Genomic DNA, 23,487 nt, shown 5'->3' on the forward strand with positions numbered 1-23,487 from the left:
AATCAGACTGTGGTGGTTCTTGTTTTCTGGACCCATCTTTGTCCCTGGCAAGGGAAGGAATGTCAAGACATTTCTACTAATGAGTTAAATTCACTGGTATTTTATTTGGTTGGCTGTTCTTGCAGAACACTTACAAACTGACGCCTGCTTTTAAGGCTGAGAACATGTTTCGTGTGGGATATGCATTGCATGGTAGGCACCTGTTGAGTGATGAAATTACTGACTCCCTTTTCCTCATATCTTTGTGGTAGACCCTAGATGCTGTCTTTTTAAATGCATCCCTTTCATGAGTAGTGCTTCAGAGTACTGTGCAGGAAAGTAGTGTCTCCCATCTCTGCTTCTGCTGGCAAACTTCCCTTCACAGCTACTCTGGATGTCTCAGACTTCCATTGGTCCAGAAAGGCTTCTCTTTACTTGAAGTTTGTTAATCATCTCTGTCAGCTTCTTTAAAGAGGGGATGTGAAGTGCTTTTCACATGTTTTTGCTAAGAGTTGATCACTCTCTCCCCTCCACTTACTTTTTCTAAGCTTTTGCTTGCACTTTCCACTTGCAGTATCTTGAGGGCACTATTTATTCGTGTCACTTGGTTCTTGTGTTTTATTCAAATTTGGTGAATGAGATTGAGATCATAGAAGATTTTTTGAAGTGTTAATCAAAAGCAAAGATGAAGAAATGTTTGCACATAAGGCAGTAGTAAAAGTTACATGTTTTACATAACATATAGAGAATTAAATGTAATTTTTAAAGTTCATTTGGTGGTATGTAGAAGCCAGCAATAGTTTTGGGACAATGTATTTTGCCTAGAATTCTTTTTCAGGGAATATTCATCCCTATGTGTACATTTTTTTCTGTCTGATTAGTAAATATTTGAATGAGTGTGAGGAAGACATGACTCAAGCTTCTAAAATCAGCAAAAACTATGAAGAGCTCCTTACACATCTTTCTGGATTCTTGGACATAGACATCAGAGAAAAAGAGAAACCACAGGAACATTTAACATCAAAGGTGATTGTGTAGGCAAATGTTTTTCTACAGTGATTTAACAGAAAAATACCTAGTTGTCACAGAAGCAAATGATAGAGATCTTTGAATTTAATTATGGTTTGCATACAGTGCTATCATTTAAAGACAGATTTTTTTTTTTTGTACTGGGCTAATCTTCAAAGGTGCTGCACACTAATAGGCCTCAGTGAACTCAGTCTGCTCTTACCTGCATAAATAATTTATCAGCCTGCAGTTTCCACATACAGCCCTGATCAGGTACTTGGTTAAAAGCTTTCCTTAAAACATTAACATGGAGGTCAACAGGTGATGTGTAAACTCTAACACTGGGTCTTAACTTTTATCTTGAGCTGACATACCATTTCATACAAATATCTGAAATGGCATGCCCTAAAATAACCCCTACAGTGTCCTGTAATAAAATGCTGTAAATAACTTTGTGGTGTTTCTGAGACTTAATAGTAAAAATTTATTATTTCACTTCAGAATACTTCTGAAGTTTGAAAAAACTAAGCTTCCATTTAGGAAGAGAAAATTGTCTGTATATTCCTTTATGATCTATCAATGCTGCTGAAAGACGTTTTATTCTAATTTTACGCATTTCACTCATCTTCTGTCTATTCTTTGATCTTTATTTTTCTTCACTTTGGAGCACAGTAGGTATTTGGGGAAATTCTGTTTCATTATGTTCTTGTCATTGTAAGATTACAGTCTTAATAAATCAAGATTATCTGGGTATATATCATCCAGTGGGTGTACACCCTCGTAATATTACATAATATTGCAAGCACATTGAAATTTTAATAGATGCTCTAAAAAATGTTGTCACACAAGATGTACTCTTGCATGCTTTAACAATTAATAAGTTAATAATTAGAGCTTAAAACCATATCTTCATGTCTTTTAACAATGTAGTAGTAAATCTAGCTGGGAAATCTAATTTGTGCTGAAAGCTGTGCCTTAGGAAACCTTAGCAACTAGTTTTTCTGGGGTCTTGGCACATCTATTTAGCTTCTTTTCCACATTATGGTTTTATTTAAGACAGAATTGATCCTGTTTTAGTCTTAACAAATGTCTTGCCAGTAAGAATCAAGGGTACATTTTTTGCTCACTCTTTTAAGTGCCCATATTCATCTATTCCACTGATTTGAAATAGCATAGCATACCAAAACAGCCCTAGAATCCTCCTGGAAAGGACTCTTTTTTTCCAAAGTGTTGGCTGCTCATAATGCCAGCACACCAGGTATTTGGCCTTGTCTTTGAATGTGCTTATGAAATAAGTTACTAACTCAAACCTCTCATGCTTAAAAAGTTCTGGGCATGAATTACAGCTTTCTTGTTCCAAATGAAAGGCACACATCTTAAAAAGCTGGGCTGAAATGGTTTGCTTTTCACATGAAGTAGCTGCATGGTCTGTTTTCTGACCTGCTGCATGTCAAGCATGGATATGCAGCAGCAGTAGCTCTCCACCTGTTTAATACATCATAAGATCTGTGTGGGAGTGAATCTGAGTCACATTATGTGAAGGTGGGGGTTTGTAGTGAGAATATGATTCTATGATTTTAACTTTCTATTCTTTTTCTAAAGGAATGGTAGAATGCAATTATAAATCTGACCTAGGGGTCACCATAAACTGAGTCTTTATTGGCATGATTAGGAACAGGTATAACTGGGGTGAATATTTTTAATTGTTAAGAACTTTTTAGAAGCTGCTAATATTTGATTTATTTCTCAAGGTCTCTGAAATATGTAAAGAAAATGTGACACTAAAAGACCAAGTTGCTGCTCTTCAAGAAGCTGTGAATGTCCATGAGATGGAGTCTAAAGCTAACAGAGAAACTATCATGAGACTAGTTTCAGAAGTGGCCAAGGAGCAGAAAAAGGCAGCTGGATACTACCAAGACATGGAAAAACTTAGTAAGGTACGTAATTGCAAGGCTTGTATGCTTGTCTGGTTTTCAAATGTTTTGTTGAAATTTCAGATTAATTTTCAATAGGTATTACATGAGAAATGATGGTTCTGGAAAAATTATGTTGATTAGGGTCTTTTCTAAAAAGGACATTTTCCTAAGTTTATTTTCAGTTTCTTGAAAGTGAGATATGAAGATTAAACAATAACATTTTGTCAAACAGATCTGAGGCAGATGTGATGTCTTTTAATGCTGTTTGCAAATTTCTATTTTTGCTTTCTTCTTAGCTACAGCCTTTGTGCTTGCACAGTCATGTAAATAAATGAATGTGTATATTGTTAATATCTGAGGGACAAGCATTCAGTGGTGAAAAACACTCTTTTAAATAACGTTTATCTGCTACTGCAAGTTTCCTGAGTTTTTTTTTTCTATTCAGTTTTTAAAAAATTCTAATGAGAAATTGAAAGGAATTGATAGGACATTATACTTTCTCTTAAGGCATTGGACAGTAAAGTGTCTTGGCTTCCATACACCCTAGATTATCTTTTCACTGCATTATAAATTTGTATTTCCTAACCATTGGCTCATTCCCAAAAAGTTGTAGGCAGTAGGATGGCTCTTGCAGGAAAGCACTGTTTCACTGTTGGGAAGTCTTAAGAGAAAATCTATACAGCAGGAAGGATGGTCAGATGAGAAATATAAGTTAAGTTTTAAGTCAAATATTCACCAAATTCACCTAGCTAAGATTTGTGAAGGAAAAGATGTAAGGATTGAATTGTTCCAGGAGAACTTCGTGTTAAGAATTTGCATATTTCAAAGGGTGGATGAACATAGTGCATTTCTGTAGCAATTTTCCTTACTGGTTTGCACTTTGAGTGATGGAAAGTGGAGTCTGTAGAAAGGAAGCAGTTCAGTGAAGCCAGAATGAAGATTCCTGCAGGTGAAACAGTATGGTTAAAGCTGATGGCTGGAACGTGAGAAGAGAAGAAACTTAGACTGCCAAATATGTATCTGAGTTGTGATTGAGTTGGTAGGAATTTTTAACACAAAGGCAACCTTGTGCAAGTGAGTTTTCCAAAGTAATATGGCATTTTCCCCACTCCTGACATTCTTTTCCTGAAGAAGAGACACCCACCATACACTTTAAAGGATATAGTGTTCTGCTTTGGTTGTAAGCAAAATACTTAGGAGATGAGAAATAGCTGGCAGTGTGCTCTGGAATAGAAAGAATTTGTGGGGAAGATAAATGTAAGTACCACAAGGGTCATAAATTTCACTTACTGCTGAAAATAGTTCTTACCAAGCTGTGCACAATTTTCTAATACTCAGTTGAACTGAGGCAGAACCTGTACCAAAATCTTAAACAGGTCCTTTTGGAGAACATTTTGTTTTCATGCTTCACTTCAAACACAGGTGTGTAAGGAAGAACAGAGTGTAGTTTACTCAGTGAGCCAGAATCAGGAGATGTTGTAAACCAAGATCACGGCTCCATTTATGGCTTGTTTTTCAAATTTGCTCTAACTGCCAAAACATTTACCAAGCTGAGCTGGTTTTCTGAAAAATATTTTCCTATCATTATTTTGCATGTGCCAAATACATAATTTATTTAAGCAATTTTACAGAAAAAGCCCTATCTGCATAGAGGCTGCAGATTCCTCCAGTGCAATTTCAGTTTAGCCACTTATATTTGCAGACACTGAGCAAATCTGTTGATGAGATTTTGTGTTTACAAAACATATGAAGAAGTTCAGTATTGAAAAAGGAAGCAAAAAACAAAAAAATGCTTTGTGTCCTCACATGTGAAGTGAGGGATCCCCTGTTCCCTTGATGGGTGTCTGACTTGGTTACAGGAGGGGTACCAGTGGCCTAAGTCAGTCTGACTTCCCCATGTCCTTCATGCTGCACAGCTAAAGCACATGAATGGAGTTGCGTGTGTTGTGACATGTTCCTCTGTCAGGGTGAGAAGCAGAGATCCAAGCTGTTCTGTGCCAGAAGACTCATACTTGGCTGTGTGTTTCTGGGCTGTTTTCTGGACTTAATTAATGGAATGGCCTGTAGCTGAATTTGTCCAGCAAAGGCTGAGTAGTGACTCTTGCCTACATGTGCCTACAGCTCTCAGGGCCAGACATTTTGGCCATCTTCAGTATTACAGTTTGAGATGGCAGCCCATGTCCCCCAGTTTTCTCTTAAAATTCTTCCTAGGCGTATAGAGACTATCACACTGTTCTGTCAGTCATCTCCACCAAGATTTGGCCACCACACTGTTCCCTGCCACCCCTTGGAATAATTGTCTGTTTTAATTGCCAGGTAGTTCTCCACTCCCATTCTTTAGGACTTCTATGAACTCCTTCTCTTGATCACGTGCCTTTTTTTATGTCCCAGGAGGAGGTTGCTGCCTCAGAATTCAAAAATTCTTACTGAATAAAATGAAAGCCAGTTAATTATGTTTTAAGGTTAAAAGACTATTTAAAATAGTCTTTAGCATGTTTGGTACTTGAGTATTTGTTGCAGTTAGCTGGGCTTTATTTGAGGAACATTAACTAAGTGAACAGTAATTTTATCTGTTCTCTTCATCTCACTTCATGACAATATTAAGCAGCAAAGAATAAAAACCAATAATTCTTGAAACTAATAAAAGTAAAAAAAGCAATGCAAGAAAATGTTTTTTTTCTAATCTATTATTTTTATTTATTTCTGAGTACACTCTTCTATTTATTTCTGAATTGCTCATATTTCTGATAGAATATTGCAAGATTTTGCTTCTGGAAATTTGTAAATATTGTGCATACCATTATTATGGCTGCACTGGATATCAAATTTACATTTAATGAAAAACAACTTTTAAATTCTGCCCAAATTTTTAGACTGAGAAGCAGAATACCTGAAATTTCTTTCTGTATTTCTAGAGAGTGTTTACTGATTATGATAATCATAACTGGAGAATTGTAACAGTCTTTGAGAGTGTCTGTAATGTCTTATTTACTCCAACCAAGTTTCATTTTAATATTTAATAAATTCCTGTATGGTGTTTATCTGAGGTATAGGAAAGGATGCATATATTCTTCCAGATTAATTTAAATACAGCATTACCACTGATGATCCACAAGAACTAGTAAACTGTCTTGCTCTGTTTCACATCTTTGCTGACAATTCAGTCTGGAAATATTTGTGATTTCCTTCTGAAGTATTATTTTAAACATTTTTTTTGCAAAGATGTGCACCGTGCAAAATCTTTAAAGAACATACTTGAAGTGTAAGCAAGCAATTTTAATTAGTACAAATTTATCTGTATGTACTACTGATGAAAAATTAACCAAGAAAATATTCTTCAGTACTGGTTTATATTGTTATGTTAATGAACAAAATAGATCTAGGTAGTTTCTAATCAATATAAATTTATTAAAATAAATCAATTGTATGAAAAGGGTTAATTAAAATATGAAAACATTTAAGGAACTTGGTTGAACTTGAGAAATATGGCTACATTTTTGAATATATCCAAATATAGGAAAGACAGCCACATGATTTTAAGTTTTTCTTGTCCCAACAGATAAATCCAGAAATGAGTTTCTCAGAACCTGGATTTTTTGTTTTGTTTTTGTTTATAAGATGTCATTAAGAAAATACATATTAGAGACAGGTTTCAGCAGGCATCACAGATATTTCCAGATTGAATCATTTGAGAAGATGGGAGATAAGAGCAAACTAGTTTTACAATCCTTATGGTATAACAGTAGTAACTGGAAGTGTAGCTGATGTAAGAATTCATCTGGAAAATACCTGTATTGTCTTTAATCCCCTCTTATTAATGTAATGTGGGCTCTCTTTTGTATATGTATGTGTAGTTGTCCTCGGTCCATTGAGACCATGCTGCTGATAGGGGTGTCGATAGAACCATGGAATTACTTAGGTTGGGAAAGACCTGCAAGTTCATGGAGTTCAACTGTTAACCCAGGACTGCCAAACCCACCACTCAACCTGTTCCTAAGTCTGCAAGTCTTTCAGTACCTCCAGGGGTGGTGGCTCCACCACTTCCCTGGGCAACCTGTTCCAGTGCTTCATAGCCCTTCTGATGATGAATTTTTTCCTAATAACAAATCCAAACTTCCTCTGCCACTATCCAAGGCCATTTCCTATGTTTCTGAACTGGGAGAAGAAACACACCCCCACCTGACTCCAGCCTCCTTTCAGGCAGCTGTAGAGAGTGATAAGGTCTCCTTTGAGCCTCCTGTTCTCCAGATTAAACACCCCCAGCTCCCTCAGATGCTGCTCATCAGACTTCTGCTCCAGACCCTTCACCAGCTCTGCTGCCCTTCCCTGGACACCAGAGCACCTCAATGTTCTTCCTGAACTGAGGGGTCCAGAACTGAACACAGCACTCCAGATGTCACTCACCAGTGTGAATGCAGGGGACAATCCCTGCCTTGCTCCTGCTGGCCACACTCTTGGTGGTCCAGGCCAGGATGCCATTGGCCTTCTTGGCCACCTGGACACATGTGTCTCATGTTCCGCCACTGTCAACCAGCACCCTCAGGTCCTTTTCTGCCAGGCAGTTTCCCAGACGTTGTTTGGTGGCTTTCACTTCCTTATTTTATACCTTGATCTTTTGAATAAACTATGTTTTCAGATGTTCACAATTTAGCAAGATGGTGATTAGGTAAGCTCCCTGGTACTGGCAAACTGTTTTAGCACTGCCTTTCTGAAAGGAAAAATACGCACTGCTGAAAATTGTAATTGAAATAAATGACTCTGTTCTTTGCTGTAATTACCATAATGTAGTTCTGAGCACTACTTAAGTGGGAATTTTCTATTAATAGAACTTGTCTAGAATTAAAAAGAGAAATTAGAAAGGAATCAGGCCAACATTTGTTTGTAAAACAATTCTAAAAATACTTCAGAAAGGTATAAAAACAAATTATTTCCTAAATGTTGTTATTTATGTTTTTGTATGTTTGCCTTTTCACTGCTATTAAAAATTTTAGTATTTTTAGTATCATATTTTTATATTTTTTTTCTAAAGGTGCCCTGCAAACTCCTTTTTTTTTGGCCACCCTGCCTGCTGATCTACAGAAATGCTCCCAGATTTAACTGCTTGATTGGCAGGTATTCCATTAATACAAATGACATGCTGCGCTCCACAGCAAGCATACACGGACCCTGAGAGACCCTTGAGTAATCACCATATTCATAACTGCTTCAGGAACAGTTCTTTAACTCCAGTGTGCATAATCTTAACTCATATCAGTCCACTTGCTGACCCTTTACTTACCACTGAGACCTCCAGAAGAATCCAATACCTCTCTGTAAATATTCCATACTCTGTAGCAATTTTGTGTCATGGGCAAAATACTACTCTTTCCTTTTGTGTCATGTGTGAAATAATACACTTTCCCATTTGTTCTTACCAATCAGAAAATGCCCTGAGAAATGAAGACTTAGTCTTTGCTGTACTTTTAGTTGGCCTTGGTGCAAATATTTTTCTTGTATGTGTAAGCACTCTTAATATTGGTATTGTGGGGAAAGGAGAGACACACAATACTTTATTTCTTTATGTTTAGGTGGTTATTTTTCTTTATTTTTTCTGTCATTATTTGTTTTGGTGTCATGGGTCAGGATGCACAATTCTTTCTGTCTGCTGTGACCTGTTAGGTTAGTATTTCTGTACAACTGATATAGATACATATGTATGGCTATATTTTATTCCTTCCCAACCAAGCCTTGATTTGTCTTGTCCCTCACTTCTCATTTCTGTGAATAATAATCTCAGGATCTTCTGTTGCAGTCAGATAAACTGATCTCAGAGATCACCTCATCACTGTATTCAGGGAGATTGTGTCTATTGTTTTGGTCAGCTCTGAATTATCAGGCAGTTGGAGTTGATCATCACTGCATGTCTCTTCCAACTGAAATAATCTATTCTATCCTACTCTATTCTGTCCTTTCCCCTCTCAGTTGTAGTACTTTGGCTTTATGTGTGATACGTCTTTTTCACTGCTTGTTTTCAGGTCATACTATCTGGAGGGAAAAGTAAGATATCAGTAGTTTTATAATAAAAAAAATGGTTTCATTCACCTCAAAATTTTATTATGTATTCTTTTTTGCAAACAAATATAAGAGGTTAGTCTTGAATGTGATTACAGCAGACTTCAGGTTTTCATCAATTTCTGTCTTGCAGTACCTCCTCCTGAGTTATTCCTTAATTTGTGTGTGGTGGAGAGGGTTTATAACTAATTTTAAAAATCTTGTTTAATTTTTCATGCACTTTAGGATGTTGACAGTGCTATAATAAAGAGACAGAGTTTAGAGCTGGAGATCAGAAACCTCCAAGAGAAGCTGACAGTTAACCAGAAAGCTTTGGACACCTCAAAGCAGGAACTGCACAATCTGAAGAAATCTTCCAGGGAGTTAGATGCAAGCTTGAAGAGTAGCAGAGAAGAGGCCAGGGCTGCTCAGGACTCTTTAGAAGCTTTTAAAGAAGAAATTGCTACCCTGCTCAGCTGTGGATCTGAAATAGTTAAACCTTCTGAGAAGAACATTTTGGAGAGGATCCAAGAAATAAATTGCAAAGAGGAGAATAAAGAAATAGTAAGTCAGCAACTACTGCACTTGTCCAATGTGTGCATTTATTCTCCTTGGGTTCTGTTTCATTTTATTCATCTGGTAGAGTGTTAATTCTTTTCTGCTTAGGTTTTGAAATTACAGAAACCTTTAATTTTGTTGTCTATTGATTTAAGGTAACAGTGGAAAAGCATCTATGTTTTACTAAACAGAAAGAGTTCAGAAATGAAATTAATAATAGATGCTGTTAGGAAGAAAAGACTCAGAGTGGTCTTTCAGTTACAACATTGAAATTTGGTTTCTGTGCCAGCAGACATCAAAGGTGGCTGTTTGGTTGCTATGATTTAGTGAAACCTGTGAACAAGTATGGATTTGCTGCTACAATGGTGACTTCAAGAACTGACTTCTTCCTCACAGCAGATATAATTGATGAGTTGCCACACGCAAATTCTTTCACTTTGATCCTCAAACCTGCACCTAAAGATAAAGATGTGTTTTTACACTTACAGCTAAACATTCAGCATCCAAAGAAGGCTCTGGCTTGAGGCATTTGGTCTGGTGGTGTTTGCAAAGGTGTGTTTGAATGTATAGGTAGAGAAGGGACAGTTCAGGAGGAAGGTGAATCAGAATGCAACCTAACCAATGTCAGTATCCCAACGCTGCACTGAAGTGTGTCACTTGCTTACAATTTATTAATTTTGTCAGTGAGGACTATTTATGTTGTTAAAAGTCACACACTAAATCAAAAGCTGCTTTCAGTGAGTCACTGAAAACCAGCTGTGATATTCTTGCCAGATTTTAAAATTCTAGCATCTCCTGCTGATGTGATAGTTTTTAATGACAACAAATAGTTTTGTATTCTGTCCAAGGCTGGAAAATATCCTTTGCATTTTGATGAAGTATTTAAAAAAAACCAAAAGAACAAACACATGCCATTGGCCTTCTTGCCCACCTGGGCACATTGCTGGCTCAGTCTGAACCAGCTATTGACCAGCATCCCCACATCCTTTTCCACAGCCTGTAGCAATGTTGTGACCCAAGGGCAGGACCACTTGAACCTTGTTGAACTTCAAACACTGGCATCAGCCTATTGATGCAGCCTGCCCAGGTCCCTCTGCAGAGCCTACCTACCATCCAGCAGATCCACACTCCGACCTTACTTTGTGTCAAAACAGTTGTAGTTTGAAATTATCTAGTAGCCACACTAAAGCAAAAAGTAGAAAGGGGGGTTTTATTTTGTAGGCTGGCTGATCAAGCTGTATGAGTCATAGGAATGAGAAGTTGTGGAGGTCAGAACTGCAGGACCAAAAATGCAGCCTTTGTAAGACATGGATCAGGCATGGGTGGGTAACAGGTGGAACCTTGTTTTAGGAAATGCCTGTCTTGTGGGTAGTCCCTAAGCCAAGGATGAAAGTTACACCAGGATGCCCCAGGCTGTTGAAATGACAGCTTCTGCTCTGCTTCTGTGGTATAGTCCTTCACTTTCTCATGTTTATGGGTCTTTGAAGCCTCTAAAATCCCCTTGCAGCCACTCTGCAACCTGATTAAAGGGGCTGTAGGTTCTCTGGCAGCAATACGTCTCTGGGGGAACAAGTTACTGAAACTCCTGTTCCTGATGGGTGATGTGAGATGTAAAAAAGCATAAAATATGTTTATTTTGCAGAATAAACAAAATAAAATAAATAAATAATGTTGCAGATTTATTATTATTTAGTGTTGGCTACTGTATGAACAGCAGTGTTTTTTAAGCAAGTTGGGGGAAAACTGTATTTAACTGCAGTTTGAGTTGGAAACCTTTCAGTGCCATTAAAATTAATGAGAGTTCCATGTACTTCTGTTCATTTTATTAACAGGAACCAACAAGATGCTTAAAATGAAGAGTCTGCTTGGACATGAGTGTCTGAACACTGAGTTTCAAATGCAATATAATTAATTATGTAACCAAATAATTACATGACAGTAAGAAAGAGACAGAGGGAAACAAGCAGCTTTGTGTATAGAACTGCCTTTCAGTATTTGGCAGTAGTTTAACCAGATACTTTCAAGCATTTAATTTATAAATAGTTTACAACTTAAACGCCATTACATTATATGCAGGTGTTGGAAAGTTAACAGTGAAGAATTAGAAATGTTCTAGTTGCATGTTTTGAGGTTTTATCCTTTTATCCTTGGGCTCTGGCTAGATTACAGAAATTATTATTATTATTATTATTATTATTATTATTATTATTATTATTATTATTATTATTATTATTGCTATTATTTTAAGCACAATCTTTTAAACAGTGATTAACAGATACCAATTTGAAACACTCCTCTGAGACTTAATTATCCATGTCTACATTCTCTCCTACATGTTGCATGTATTTTGTAAATAACTTCTATGCTTTTTCTAATCAACTCCACAAAATAATAGTGATTTCCTTGGCTTATTTTAAGGAATGATAGCTGACTGCCAGGTATTGCTGCTGTGGCCACATCTTTGGAAATTTTGTGTCTGAATTACTTTGCCTTGATTTTTTAATATATAGCAATACCTTTTAGCTGCTTCACTCATCTTATTTATAATACCTGCTGTTCACTTTTGGGTGTCTCCATTTCTACAATTTTTTTGCTGGTGGTTAAAGACTTTACTTTTTGACTTCTTAAATGCATATATTTTAAAGATAGCTATTTTACCCTGTTTTTAACAATTTGTTGATACATCTTTCATATCTTTCCAGCATTTCCCACTTAACCCCACATGCTTTGTTGGTTTGCTTGCTCCCTAGATGGTATCTCAGCTTGAAACACAATTAGTTAAATTGACTAAAGCTTTGGAGAATCAGACCAGATTGTACCATGAAGCCCTGGAGAGGACCAGGAAAGCTGAAAAATGTTCTGAGAATTTCCACAATCAAGTGAAGCACTTGGAAGAAGAATTATTAACTGGAGACCTGATGCAAGATGGTTTGAAGCTTGAGAAACAAAAAGTAGTTGCACACATTATTTACCTTTGAATAGAAGTCAATAAAAGCAGAGACACAGCTCATTGTATTGCTTTGGTCTCCTGGAGCACTGGTCTGCAATCTTTCAAGATCTTGTAGTCTTTGATTCTTTTATATAATTAGACAATCATGGCTACTAGGTTTTTTTGTCTGATTGTATGAATGAACACACTTTTAGCCTGCAATCCATTCGCATACCAAAGAGTTTGAAAAATGACATAGTACCTGGAAAGCCAAACACTACAGCTACGAAAAGCAAAGCTGTAGCGTGTTGCCAGGCCAGGATTAATGCTTAGAGGAATCAACAATTTTGTGCTATTTGTTTTGCCTTAGACTATGATAAAATAATCTTTTTGAATGAAGCATCCATCACACTGGGAGAAAACCAGAAAAAAGGAGCTGTTTTTTCCATTCTGCTTCCTCTGTTAGTAACATGTGGCCTAGATTCTTAAATTATTCTCTAGATTTTGCTGCAATTAAGAGATCTTTTTAACAATTTTTTTTTTTCTGTCAATGAATAACTGCAGTGCTTTCTTCTGCTGCTGCTGTTTTTAATTTTTTTTCTACCAGAAATATCATGAAACAAAGAGGTATTCTTGCGAATGAACAAATGGTGAAACTGGTTTGTTGTTGGCTTTTTTTATTATTTTTATTTATTTTGTTGGTTCTTTGCAGAGATAATGGTTTGCACCAGAACTAAGAGGAAGCAAATGGAAACAGTTCTTAGTGAGAAGGAGGGTTTTGGATTTTGCAAGAGAAGCTAACTGAGAGCCAGAGACAAATCAATTTTTAAAGAGCTGGTAGGGCAGAACGAAAGAAGGAAAAATTGGATTGAATTGTATTTGATATCTGTATGTGTTCACATCAGTAAACCATATGGAGATGCAAATAAAATAAAGCAATGTGTAAACCAGTAACTTACCCTTGCTGTTCCTAAGAAGGGCTGAAGGCTGGCTATGTTAACATTCCTGCATCTCCTCAGACTACATCGTATGTCATAGATCTAGGGGTTATGGACAAACTAAGTGTTGAATAAAAAAACAACATTTGGAGAATTTGCAGTTGTGTCAGGAGTGTGCTCAATATATTATTTCTTGTAGCATACCTGGCTACAAATTGTTGGCTGCCATTTTAGTGGGGATTGCTTTTAAATTGTACTTCATGGCTTTTAATGAAACTTTATTATTCTTCTGCCCACTTTTCCAAATCTCAGTATCTTAAATTTCTGGAGCAACTTAATGAGAAGATGAAGCTGGATAGTCTATCAGCAGAGGTTGGATTTGATATGACTATGGATGTGATTCTGGCCCGGGTAGAGCAGTTGGTGAAACTGGAAGGTGACGCGGTGGTTGAGAACAAGACTGTGGCATACAGCCTCCGAAGGAAGGTATGCAAAAAACATGTACCATTCAAAGGTTAATGTATGGCTGTGTTTTCTGTAGTGGCTTGCTAGAGGCAGCAGACTGTATGTATGTAAGGAATTTCAAAGATGTCCTTGATGTAAAAAGAAGATAGTGTTTGCAAACTGCACAGAAATAATGCATTTTGAAATAGCTAAACCCAGCCAGTTGGTTGAACATGATACTGCTTTTCACAACTTCTTAAGAAAAAAAACTATAAAGTTACGGATGTTTGTATCTAAATATTTGTCTACTTTTTAATATGCATTTATAGTTCTGTAAGCAACTTCCATTAATGAATTTAATGTTTTAAATCTAAAGGGATCTGCCAAGGAGGGAGGCACATTACACAAACTTTTCTAGAAACTAGTAGGGTGTTGGTTGTACTTCACCAAGAATTGAAATGTTTCCAAAAGGAATTGTTCCTTCCTTCAGTTGTTCCTGCAGGAACAAGTATGTTCAATTTTGGTCAAACAACCCTCTGTCATCCTGTTATGACATAGGTCATTTTGGGTTTAGGCTTGTCAGACTGGTATAGAGCTGGGAATTGGGTCTGTTAAAAGTTTAAAACAATAGAGAAGCACAATCAATTGGTAATACAAGGAGTATCAAGTTAGGGTATATATACTGATACTTCTTCACAAAGTGTTCAAGAGAGGAAAAGGAGTTCAGGTTATAGAAGCAACACAAGGATTAAATTTGTGGTTATGTAATACCACGGTCTTTCACATTTACTTTTTCAAATGTCCTTGTGTTTGGAAATCAAGTTGAAGGCTCAGAAAGAAAAACTTGAAAGCAGAGAGCTGCACATGAACCTTCTGCAGCAGAAAATAACCCAGCTGGAAGAAGAGAAGCAAGTAAGGACTGCCTTAGCTGTGGAAAGGGATGAGGCCAATCTCACTGTCAGAAAGTTACATAAGATGATAGAGAGGCTACAGAAGCAGCTTGATCTGGCAAGGGAAACAAATACGGATCTCAAAGCCAAGCTGTCTGAAACCAGTGAGCTTAAGGTGAGTTATAAGATTACATTTGTACTTCCATCCATTTTTCTATTCCAGTTGGATACAGGTGGACTTCATTTAAAATAAATGTGTTCTTGGAGAACTGCTCAAATCTAGATGGCAAAAGCAAATACAATATTACAATGTTTTGGATATATTACAGTTTGTTCTGATATGCTAAGTAGCATCTGCACAGCACAGTGTAAATTTTCAGGCTATTATAAGAAAAATACAATATATGCATTCCTTTCTTTCCTGTTGGTATGGCTGTCATGTATTTTCCCATGCATTACTCACAGAAGGTCTATTCTGAGAGGTGTGGAGGGAATATGACAGGCAAGATTCTAAATTTTAATTGTTTCTATGTTTCATTACATTGCAGTAGTAATACGTTACCTGCTTTTACTTAGGTGAATACAAGTAGTTTGCAGCCATTGATAGCTTGACACCACTAAGAGAAGGGGAGATTGATTTTATGTGACTTTGTGTCTTGTAGCTGATGGAGTGAAATAGACAACTTTGCATGTGTTTCCACTGAACCATTTTTACCAGCAAAACATTTGGCAGCTCTTTCTCCTACTATTTTTCCAGGGGCTGGAAGAGAGCAAACCCTTGCTGTGGATTTTCTTTTATGTCCAAATACCTCTTTTCACAAAACCTGTAGAGAATTAGGAAAAGTAATTTTGTCTTTGAAGGAAAAATCTTTTTGTTCATTGTGTTGAAATAGGCCAGGCTCCTTTAGTTACTTTTCAGTTCAGTTCATCATGTACATGTGATGACTTAATGAAGAACCCAAAAGAAACCACACTAAAGTGCTTATTTGTGATCGTTCCTGATATTTTTATTACTTGCTCAAGTTAGATGAAAAAGTATGACAAATTTAACACTTTCTTATCCTATTGCAGATCAAAACTCTGGAACAGAACAAAACAATAGAGGAACTCAGTAAGTCTCAAGGCAAATTGGAAAGAATGAAAGAAAAAGCTGAGAAACAACTCAGGTCTGCCAAATCAGAACTTCTTTTAAAGGAGCGTAAAGCTACTGAAGATAAAGAAAAAACCAAAAATATGTTAGAAGCAGTTACCAGTGAGGTGAAGGTGCTTAAAACTACCCTTGCAGAACTAGCAAAAAGAGAGAGACAGGTAGGTGTCTAGGAATTTGACAAGTGCTAGGTGTCCCTTAGAGTGCCTGAAAAAGGTTTAGGTGGAACAGCTATCCAGCTGTGCTTAAAATCGCTCCAAATATTATCAAACAAGGAAATTTTAGCTCACACTTGTGAGCCACAGTGACAGTTGTGATTGCAAAGCTATTCTGCAAATTATAAAAGTATTATAAAAAGTATTACAAAAAAGTTTTGCAAGAGAATAATAAATATAGGCATTATTTTCTTTGCTCATCACAAAATATTACATCAGCTTTTAGAGAATTATTAAAATGCTATAAAATCCTAGCATCTCTCTTAAGGTATAGCTTTTTCCAAATATCTTAGGTATAAAACTTACCTACTTCTCATCTGTTTACTTTTGTTTCTCACACATCCATCTCTTGCACTTTCTCTTTGCCAGTTGTAAGAGATTCAATAGGACAAGTGACAGGATGGAAGAAAGCAGCCTCAAGTTGTGCTATGGGGGTTTAGATTGGATTTTAGGCAAAATTTATTCTCTGAAGGGGTAGTCAGGAATTGGAAGAAGTTGCCCAGGGGAGTAGTTGAGACACCAGTATTAAAGGTATTTAAAAGACACCTAAGCATGGTTTAGTGATGGACTTTGCAATGCAGGTTAGGAGTTGGACTTGATAATCTTAAACGGTTTTTTCAACCTAAATGATTTAATGAGCCAGTGTTACTATGTATAGGCCATAAATTCAAAGAGTGTTGGAGAATACAAGGAACAGCCCCCCCCCCCCCCCCCCAATTTAATATTGAATGTAATTATTTTGGATCAGTTTGTGATATATTTGATCAATATAACTTTGTTAAAGTTTAGATCAGAAAAATTTTTGTGGTAACTGAAAAGCAGGGTATAAGTAGTTTGTGGGAAACATGTTAGTAAATGTGTTCCATCCTAATTTTAAAAAAAATTGTGAAGTATGTATGTTATTCCCCTGCATGTTGTGTTTTTTAGCAATGTTATAGATGGCATAATTGTTGAAAGCAAATGGGATGTTTCTTTAAAGTAAAAAAATTGTAATTTTAAATTTATTTCAACTGCCTAGAACTTTATATTATATTTCCCAGCTAAAAATTTTATGGTATATGTTTGCCTTAACAATGACTCTGGATTAAATTTAAGAATGCTATTTCAGAAATTAGTCTAGAAAAATATTTTATTTACATGCAGAGAAGTCAAACAACCTGGGAATCTTTTTTTCCTGGAAACCTTTAGCACTGTTTTGTTTTACAATGAAGGTTAGAAATTTGGCAGGAAGATTTAATTTCTTCATACATCTCATGAGGAAACAAAGCATCTGACACAGAGAAGAAGATATTAATTATATGCAGGAACTTATTCCATGGAATCATATATTGAGTTTTTGCTAGAAGCACACAAATGTTGACTTTTTACCATCTGAATGCAAGGGGTTTCAAACCACTTAGATATTGTTTCAATATTCTTTGGACTTTTATTTTTGTTTTGTTTCTGCTGGAATAAGATGCCTTCTAATTTCTTGTAGTTACAGAGTGAAAATAAAATATATATAGTGTCTGCTTTTTACATCCTCAAACCCTAATATCTTGGGTTAATGCTCTAAGTTGCATTAACTTCTTGGATTTTGTTTCTGATAATTTTATTCACTGAAAGGAAGGTACAAAGAAAATTTAGCAGGAGTGTTGTTGTTTGCAGCATACTTTCGTGTTTGAGTCTTTAATGATGTTTATCCTTCATTATTTCTCTGCTTCATCCAAAGCCTGTATCTTTGCAGAGGGCTGCCTTGAGCTTTCAATGTAAAGTCTGTATAGAAACAAATTCCAGCTTTGTTGTGTCCTTATCCTGTTTGTGATCCAGGTTTTAAAAGAAAAACTCTTCAGCTTCTGCTAAATAGGGCTTGTCTAGCACCCTTCCAGAGCCCTGCATCTGTGACCTCCTGAACTAGTGTAGAAGATAATGCATGGGAACTTTGGGGTTTTGGTGTAACAAGATGTTTGTTCCAACGTTTGATCCAAAACATTGCACTGCCTTGTTAATACAGATAGCTGGGACTGAATTCTCAAATCTCAGAATCATGGAATGGGTTGGGTTGGAAGTGACCTTAAAGATAATCTAGTTCTAGCACACCTGCTGTGGGTAAGGACACCTTCCACTAGACCAGATTGTTCAAATCTCCATTCAGCCTGGCCTTGAACACTTCCAGGAATGGGACAGCACAAGTTCCCTGGGCAAACCTGTTCCAGTGTCTCACCACCCTCCCAGTAAAAAATTTCTTCCTAATATCTAATCTAAATCTCTCCTCTTCTAATTAAAAACCCTTCTCCCTTTTCCTATCACTATATGCCTGTGTGAAGTGTTGTTCTTCCTGTTTTATTTTTGGAAAGTTCCCTTTAAGTACTGGGAGGCTGTTATAAAGTTTCCCTGGAAGCTGCTCTTCTCCAGGATGAACAACCCCAGCTCTCTCAGCCTGACTTCACAGAAGTTCTTTAGCCCTCTTATCATATCTGTAGCTCCCCTTGGGACTGTTCTAACGTGCATGTCTGTCTTGTGCTGAGGACTCCAGACCTCAGCTCTGTTCTGTATTGGTTTCCATATATTTGTGTTTCTGAGCTGATGGCAGCTCCTCAGGGTTTGAAACAAACTGCCTTTTGCAAAGTCTTGGCAACTGAGACCTTGTTTTCAGGAGAGCTGCAAACCCCTTTACTCACAGACTTAGCTGCTTTAGAATTCTGTGCAGTGTTCTTGGGGTTGGAGACATTTCAGGACTGGCTGTCTCCTCCTTATCCTTAGCCCTTGGCAGGATTGGTGGAGTGAGGATGCTGCCACATCAGAACATGAATCCAGTTTCTTGGTGGTTTTGATGATTTTTGTGGCATTTTGAGTCTCTTTCATGCTTGGGATGGGGATCTCAGCATTCAAATAGAGAGCAAGAAAATAATATTTCCTCAAATAGTAAAGTTTTCCTCTTTTATGTGTTGATAATAAAGGGGTATTAAGGCATTTGTCATTTGGGCTGTGTATTTTATTGTCTCTTCAAGAAGCTTTGAAGTTTGACTGATAATGATACATATTGTGAGTTAAGAAGAGTAAATCAGCAGTGACGACAACTACTTGTGGATGTCTGCCCATTTGGATCAGCAGAGAGAAAGCTGATGTCCTTAACTAATTACTTTACCAAATACTATTCCTATGATGTTTTCAGCAGCTATGCAGGGAAGAAAAACAAGCAATTTCTTAAGCTGCATCTTGAATTTGGGCTGTATCCTGATTCAAATCAAAGTCAGACTGCAGGATGTGCCAAGAACTTCCACCTTTCTTCTAACTTCCTCCTTTCTTTTTTCTCAACAAAGTGAAGGCTGGAGGGGAGCGTGGTAGATAGTGATCAAGGAGAAGCAACAACTCTGCTCTGGGAACTGCCCACCAGAGTTTCCAGTTTGTATCTGGGTCAAGTAAAAGTGTATTTTACTCAGTTTTTGGGTTGAGTCAGCAGAGAAGATATGCCTGTGAGAGATACTAAAGAAACACTTGAAAACTGTATTTTGTGTTTGAGATCCTTGACATCTCAGCTGTTTGTGTTTTGTGATTTGATGTATGTCCCAAAGGGCTGTTTGTGTCCTCTTCTGCTCTCTGTACTGAGCAACAGCTGATATGCCTATATTTAGCACTGATAAATACAAGTGCTTGTGTTTGTATGTGTGCCTATATGTACATGCTTTCCCTGACATCTCCTTTGCTTCCTATTTAATTTATTCCCTTGTGTTTGCTCCCGCAGCTGGCAGATTTCCGAGAGGTGGTCTCACGGATGCTGGGCCTCGACACTGCCAGCCTGGCTCTTCCTGACTATGAAATCATTACACGCCTTGACGGGCTGATTCACTCCCATCAGCACCACTTCTTCCCCTGCATCTGCCTCAAAGACATGGCAAGGACCCCAGAGGAGCAGCAAAGGAACATCCAGCTTCTTCACTGAACCGAGATGGAACAAAGTGAATTTTCTCTTTGCTTCCTTGCCTGCTGGACCTCCACAGAAAACATCTCTGTTTCTGTTCCCTACTCCAGAGACAACAACTAGGGCTGATTTTTAGAACTTCAACAGAGAGACTGATAGAAATGGGTAGAGTAAATCCAGCAGCCTGGAGATGGCAAACAGAAAATCCCTGGGCAGCTTAATACTTCAATTATGAAAATGATGGGAAACACATCAATGATGCTCTCAAGTTTCAGTGCAGAGGCATTGAAGTCATGGGTCACCAAGGTCAGTACACAATTTTGAGAAGTTACTGGATGTCTGCTTCAGTGGCATTCCTTGTGTTTTACCTGCAGTTGACAAGGCTGAAATCAAGTAGGGGTTGTCCTGCTGATGTTCTTCTTGCCACCTGGGAACATCTCTGCATTTTTACACTTAAGGGCTTTAGACAGTTGTCTGCAAGTTAGAGGATTATCTCAATTTTGGAACAAAAGGTTGTCTTTTTCTTCTGTTGGTTTCTTTTGTCTGCTCATGTGGCAAAACAAAAAATTACATTTTTGCAGCAAAGGCTTTCTCACAGGGTCCCATCACGTGCCACGTATAGATATATTTGGTAAAATTGAGTGTTGGCCTTGGTCATGATGTCTTGAAAATTTTCCTTCCAGCTGCTGTATTCCTCGGGCAATTAATCCACAGTGGCAATTCTTCTGAGTTAATGAAAAATTATTTTAGAATTCTTGTTCACTACAGAAAATAGTTGAGCTACTTAAGTGTTTATTTTCAGAGAAGGGATGATTTTGAGGTGTACAAAACTACCTCTTAGTCATAAAAACTGCTTTCTGAGTGTTGTTAAACTTCATGATTTTTTAAAAAGAAATGTGGACAATAAATCTCTTTTAATAGCACATTCAAACTTCATTATGTGGTTTTAGTTTTCCCATTATAAATTTTGTATGGTTGTGTAGAACGGTAAAGACAACTTACATAATTGTGTCTGACCATTTGTGGGCTTTCTACAGTATCTCAGCAAACGATGACCCACCCAGTGAAACTGAACACACTATTTTAAGAAGAATTACACTTCTTTGAGTAAGAGTGGTAATTTCAATATCTGGCTGAGGACTCAAAATACGTTTTTATTTCATTTGCTTCTGAAGAATTGTTTCTCAGTGACTTGCTGTAAAATAAAAAATAAACAATCAAGCTTTTTTACACTCAAGCATTTTACAAATGACTGTAAAATCAGTCACTTGAGAAGATCTTGCATAAATTCTTACTCTCCTCTGGCTAACTGGATTAAAATCAACTTAATTTTTTGTTTTATAATGTAACATTGTTTTGGGGCGGGGGGGATGATTTCAAACCGAAAGAGAGCTGGTTGAGATTAGATATCTATAGAAAAAAAATTCTTTCTTGTGTGGGTAGTGAGGCACAGGTTGCACAGAGAAGTTGTGGATGCTCCATCCTTAGAAGTGTTCAAGGCTGGATAAAATGTAATTTTTAGGCATGATATGTTGATTGGGGATTTAGAGGGTCGAAAAGGATGCAATAATTTTCTAATTCTTTGTGAGATAATACAAGTAGTTTCACTTTCTATTTTGTTTGTTTTATAGACACTTCTCTTTGATTTATTACTAAAGAACAAAACCCATCTTCTTCATCCACATTTTATAAATATAATATGAAACATGATTTACCACATTTTGAAAGTTAAGTAAATTGCATTACAAATTTAGGTCCACTCAACCCAGACAATACATTCATAACATTAAAAAGTAGTCTCTGAGAGTGGCAATTACAAAGTAAGTTTGCATTGTGAAATGATGTCCTGATGTCTGCCAGGAGACTTGAAGTCTCCTGTCAGGCTCATTAGCCCTGTCCCCTGCCACCCTGTGACCAGCCCTGGCACCAGCAGTGAAGTTCCAGCCCCACAGAAGCCATCAGCATGGTTCTCTAAATTATTTAAAAGGAGGCAGATTTTTCACATGAAGTTCACAGCAATGCTTGATTAGTGGCTTGCATATTAAGCCAGAAGAAAGGATAAAAGTTTTCTAATGCCTTTTTTTTTTCTCTTTTTAGCACAGTAGATGTGCTGTAGTACATTTTCTGAAGTACTAATAATCAATCACCGTGTTCACAAAGGATTATGACCTGACAACTAATATTCCCTCTATTTGCTTTACTCTTGGAAGAGTACTGCCATATTTTTCCATTTAGCCAAAGCAAATAAATAAATAAGAAGCAATTTGTTTTGAACAAAGTTCTGGTGATTTTTATATAATTTAAGTAAGCTTATATAATTTAAGTAAGCCTTGAAAAAACTGACTCTCAATTTTTTTTTAAGGCTTGTTTCATACAGCATTGAAATAAATCTTTCTTCTGGGAGAAAAAATAGAAGAGGCTTATGAATGCTTTCAACATTTGTTTCAAATGTTTTCTTTTTTAAACCAAGATGTGTTCAACACAAGACAAGCGTTGCAAGTGTATATCCAGGTTGTGTCAGCAGGCACCCTTCTTCCCCTGTGTTATTTTCACTAGGTTTGTCTAGATTAATAGAAGGTGTGCAATTAAGAGCTTGCTATCTGTTCATAATTACTGTTTTATTGTGGTAAATGATTCTTGATCAGAATACATACTAAAATAATGTAAATAATGTAAAGAAGTGCTATGTGTTAACTCACAGAACAGTACAGCTACAGAACTCCTTTTTTTTCTCTCCAAATAACAGCTGAACCAGCTCCACTGAAAATAACTTTGCTAAGTGGTAAGGCAAAACTCAACAAATTAAAATGTTGCAATTGTAGATATTAAAGTGAAATTACATGCATGTTATAAACACTGTAGTAATAAAATCACAAAGGAGATAGAAAAATGAGTGTTAGTGTTAAGACTTTATTGAAGTACATGGAACTGAATTTTTGCCTATGCATTGTATTATTGATAATAGACTATTTGCAACACAGCAGAACCAAGCATCAGAATATTAATGTAGTAGAACCAGGATTCCTCAAAGAAATTAAGTGCAAAAGTATTCAATGTACTTTGCTAAATTAGAATTAAGATGCATTAAGGCGGATCACATTAAATTACTCTTTGACTTCTGTTGCTCTGTAGTTTATCATTCTATAAAGCAGTTTTCTTGCTTTTTCACATTTTCTGTGGATGTCCATCATATACAATTTCCTACAGCTGCTCTGTTACTGGATTATTTTACACATTATGATGGTGCAGGAGAGGGGAAATATGAATAAGCCAAGTCATAATAGATGTTAATTTTAAAAAAACAGCAGGCGAGGAATCAGGTACATTTAGAGAGAAAAAGTAATGTATTCTCCCAAATTTTTCCTGTGAAATAGAAGTATTTTGTAAGACTACAGACTCTGACTTTTTCTCTTGACCATCTAAATGAAAAAGGGCAAGGCATGAAACAAAATTAAGTTAAACTCTCTAGGAAATTAGAAGGGATTTCTGATATCACTGAAGCATGCAAAACAAAATTAGTTAATGTGGAAAC

General features: G+C 36.7%; 1 protein-coding gene across 8 annotated transcripts in view; it reads left to right on the plus strand.

The window, feature by feature from the left end:
- CCDC170 (coiled-coil domain containing 170) overlaps positions 1–23,074 on the plus strand; it is a 38,881-nt gene extending 15,807 nt beyond the window's left edge. For 7 of the 8 annotated variants that reach the window (XM_086877230.1, XM_086877233.1, XM_086877236.1 and 4 more), the window contains 8 exons: positions 861–1,005; positions 2,739–2,924; positions 9,180–9,497; positions 12,242–12,442; positions 13,671–13,844; positions 14,625–14,867; positions 15,764–16,000; positions 19,779–21,192. In XM_086877230.1, the coding sequence (XP_086733356.1) occupies positions 861–1,005; positions 2,739–2,924; positions 9,180–9,497; positions 12,242–12,442; positions 13,671–13,844; positions 14,625–14,867; positions 15,764–16,000; positions 19,779–19,976 (1,702 nt within the window). In that variant the 3' untranslated portion in view covers positions 19,977–21,192. Of the gene's footprint in view, positions 1–860; positions 1,006–2,738; positions 2,925–9,179; positions 9,498–12,241; positions 12,443–13,670; positions 13,845–14,624; positions 14,868–15,763; positions 16,001–19,778; positions 21,193–22,052 lie in introns of those variants that run through there. The other variant, XR_015283256.1, reaches the window with a different exon arrangement.
- Positions 23,075–23,487: the final 413 nt, after the last annotated feature.

The sequence above is a fragment of the Cyanistes caeruleus genome, chromosome 2, assembly GCF_971803275.1.
Source record: "Cyanistes caeruleus chromosome 2, bCyaCae1.hap1.1, whole genome shotgun sequence".
Classification (NCBI taxonomy): domain Eukaryota; kingdom Metazoa; phylum Chordata; class Aves; order Passeriformes; family Paridae; genus Cyanistes; species Cyanistes caeruleus.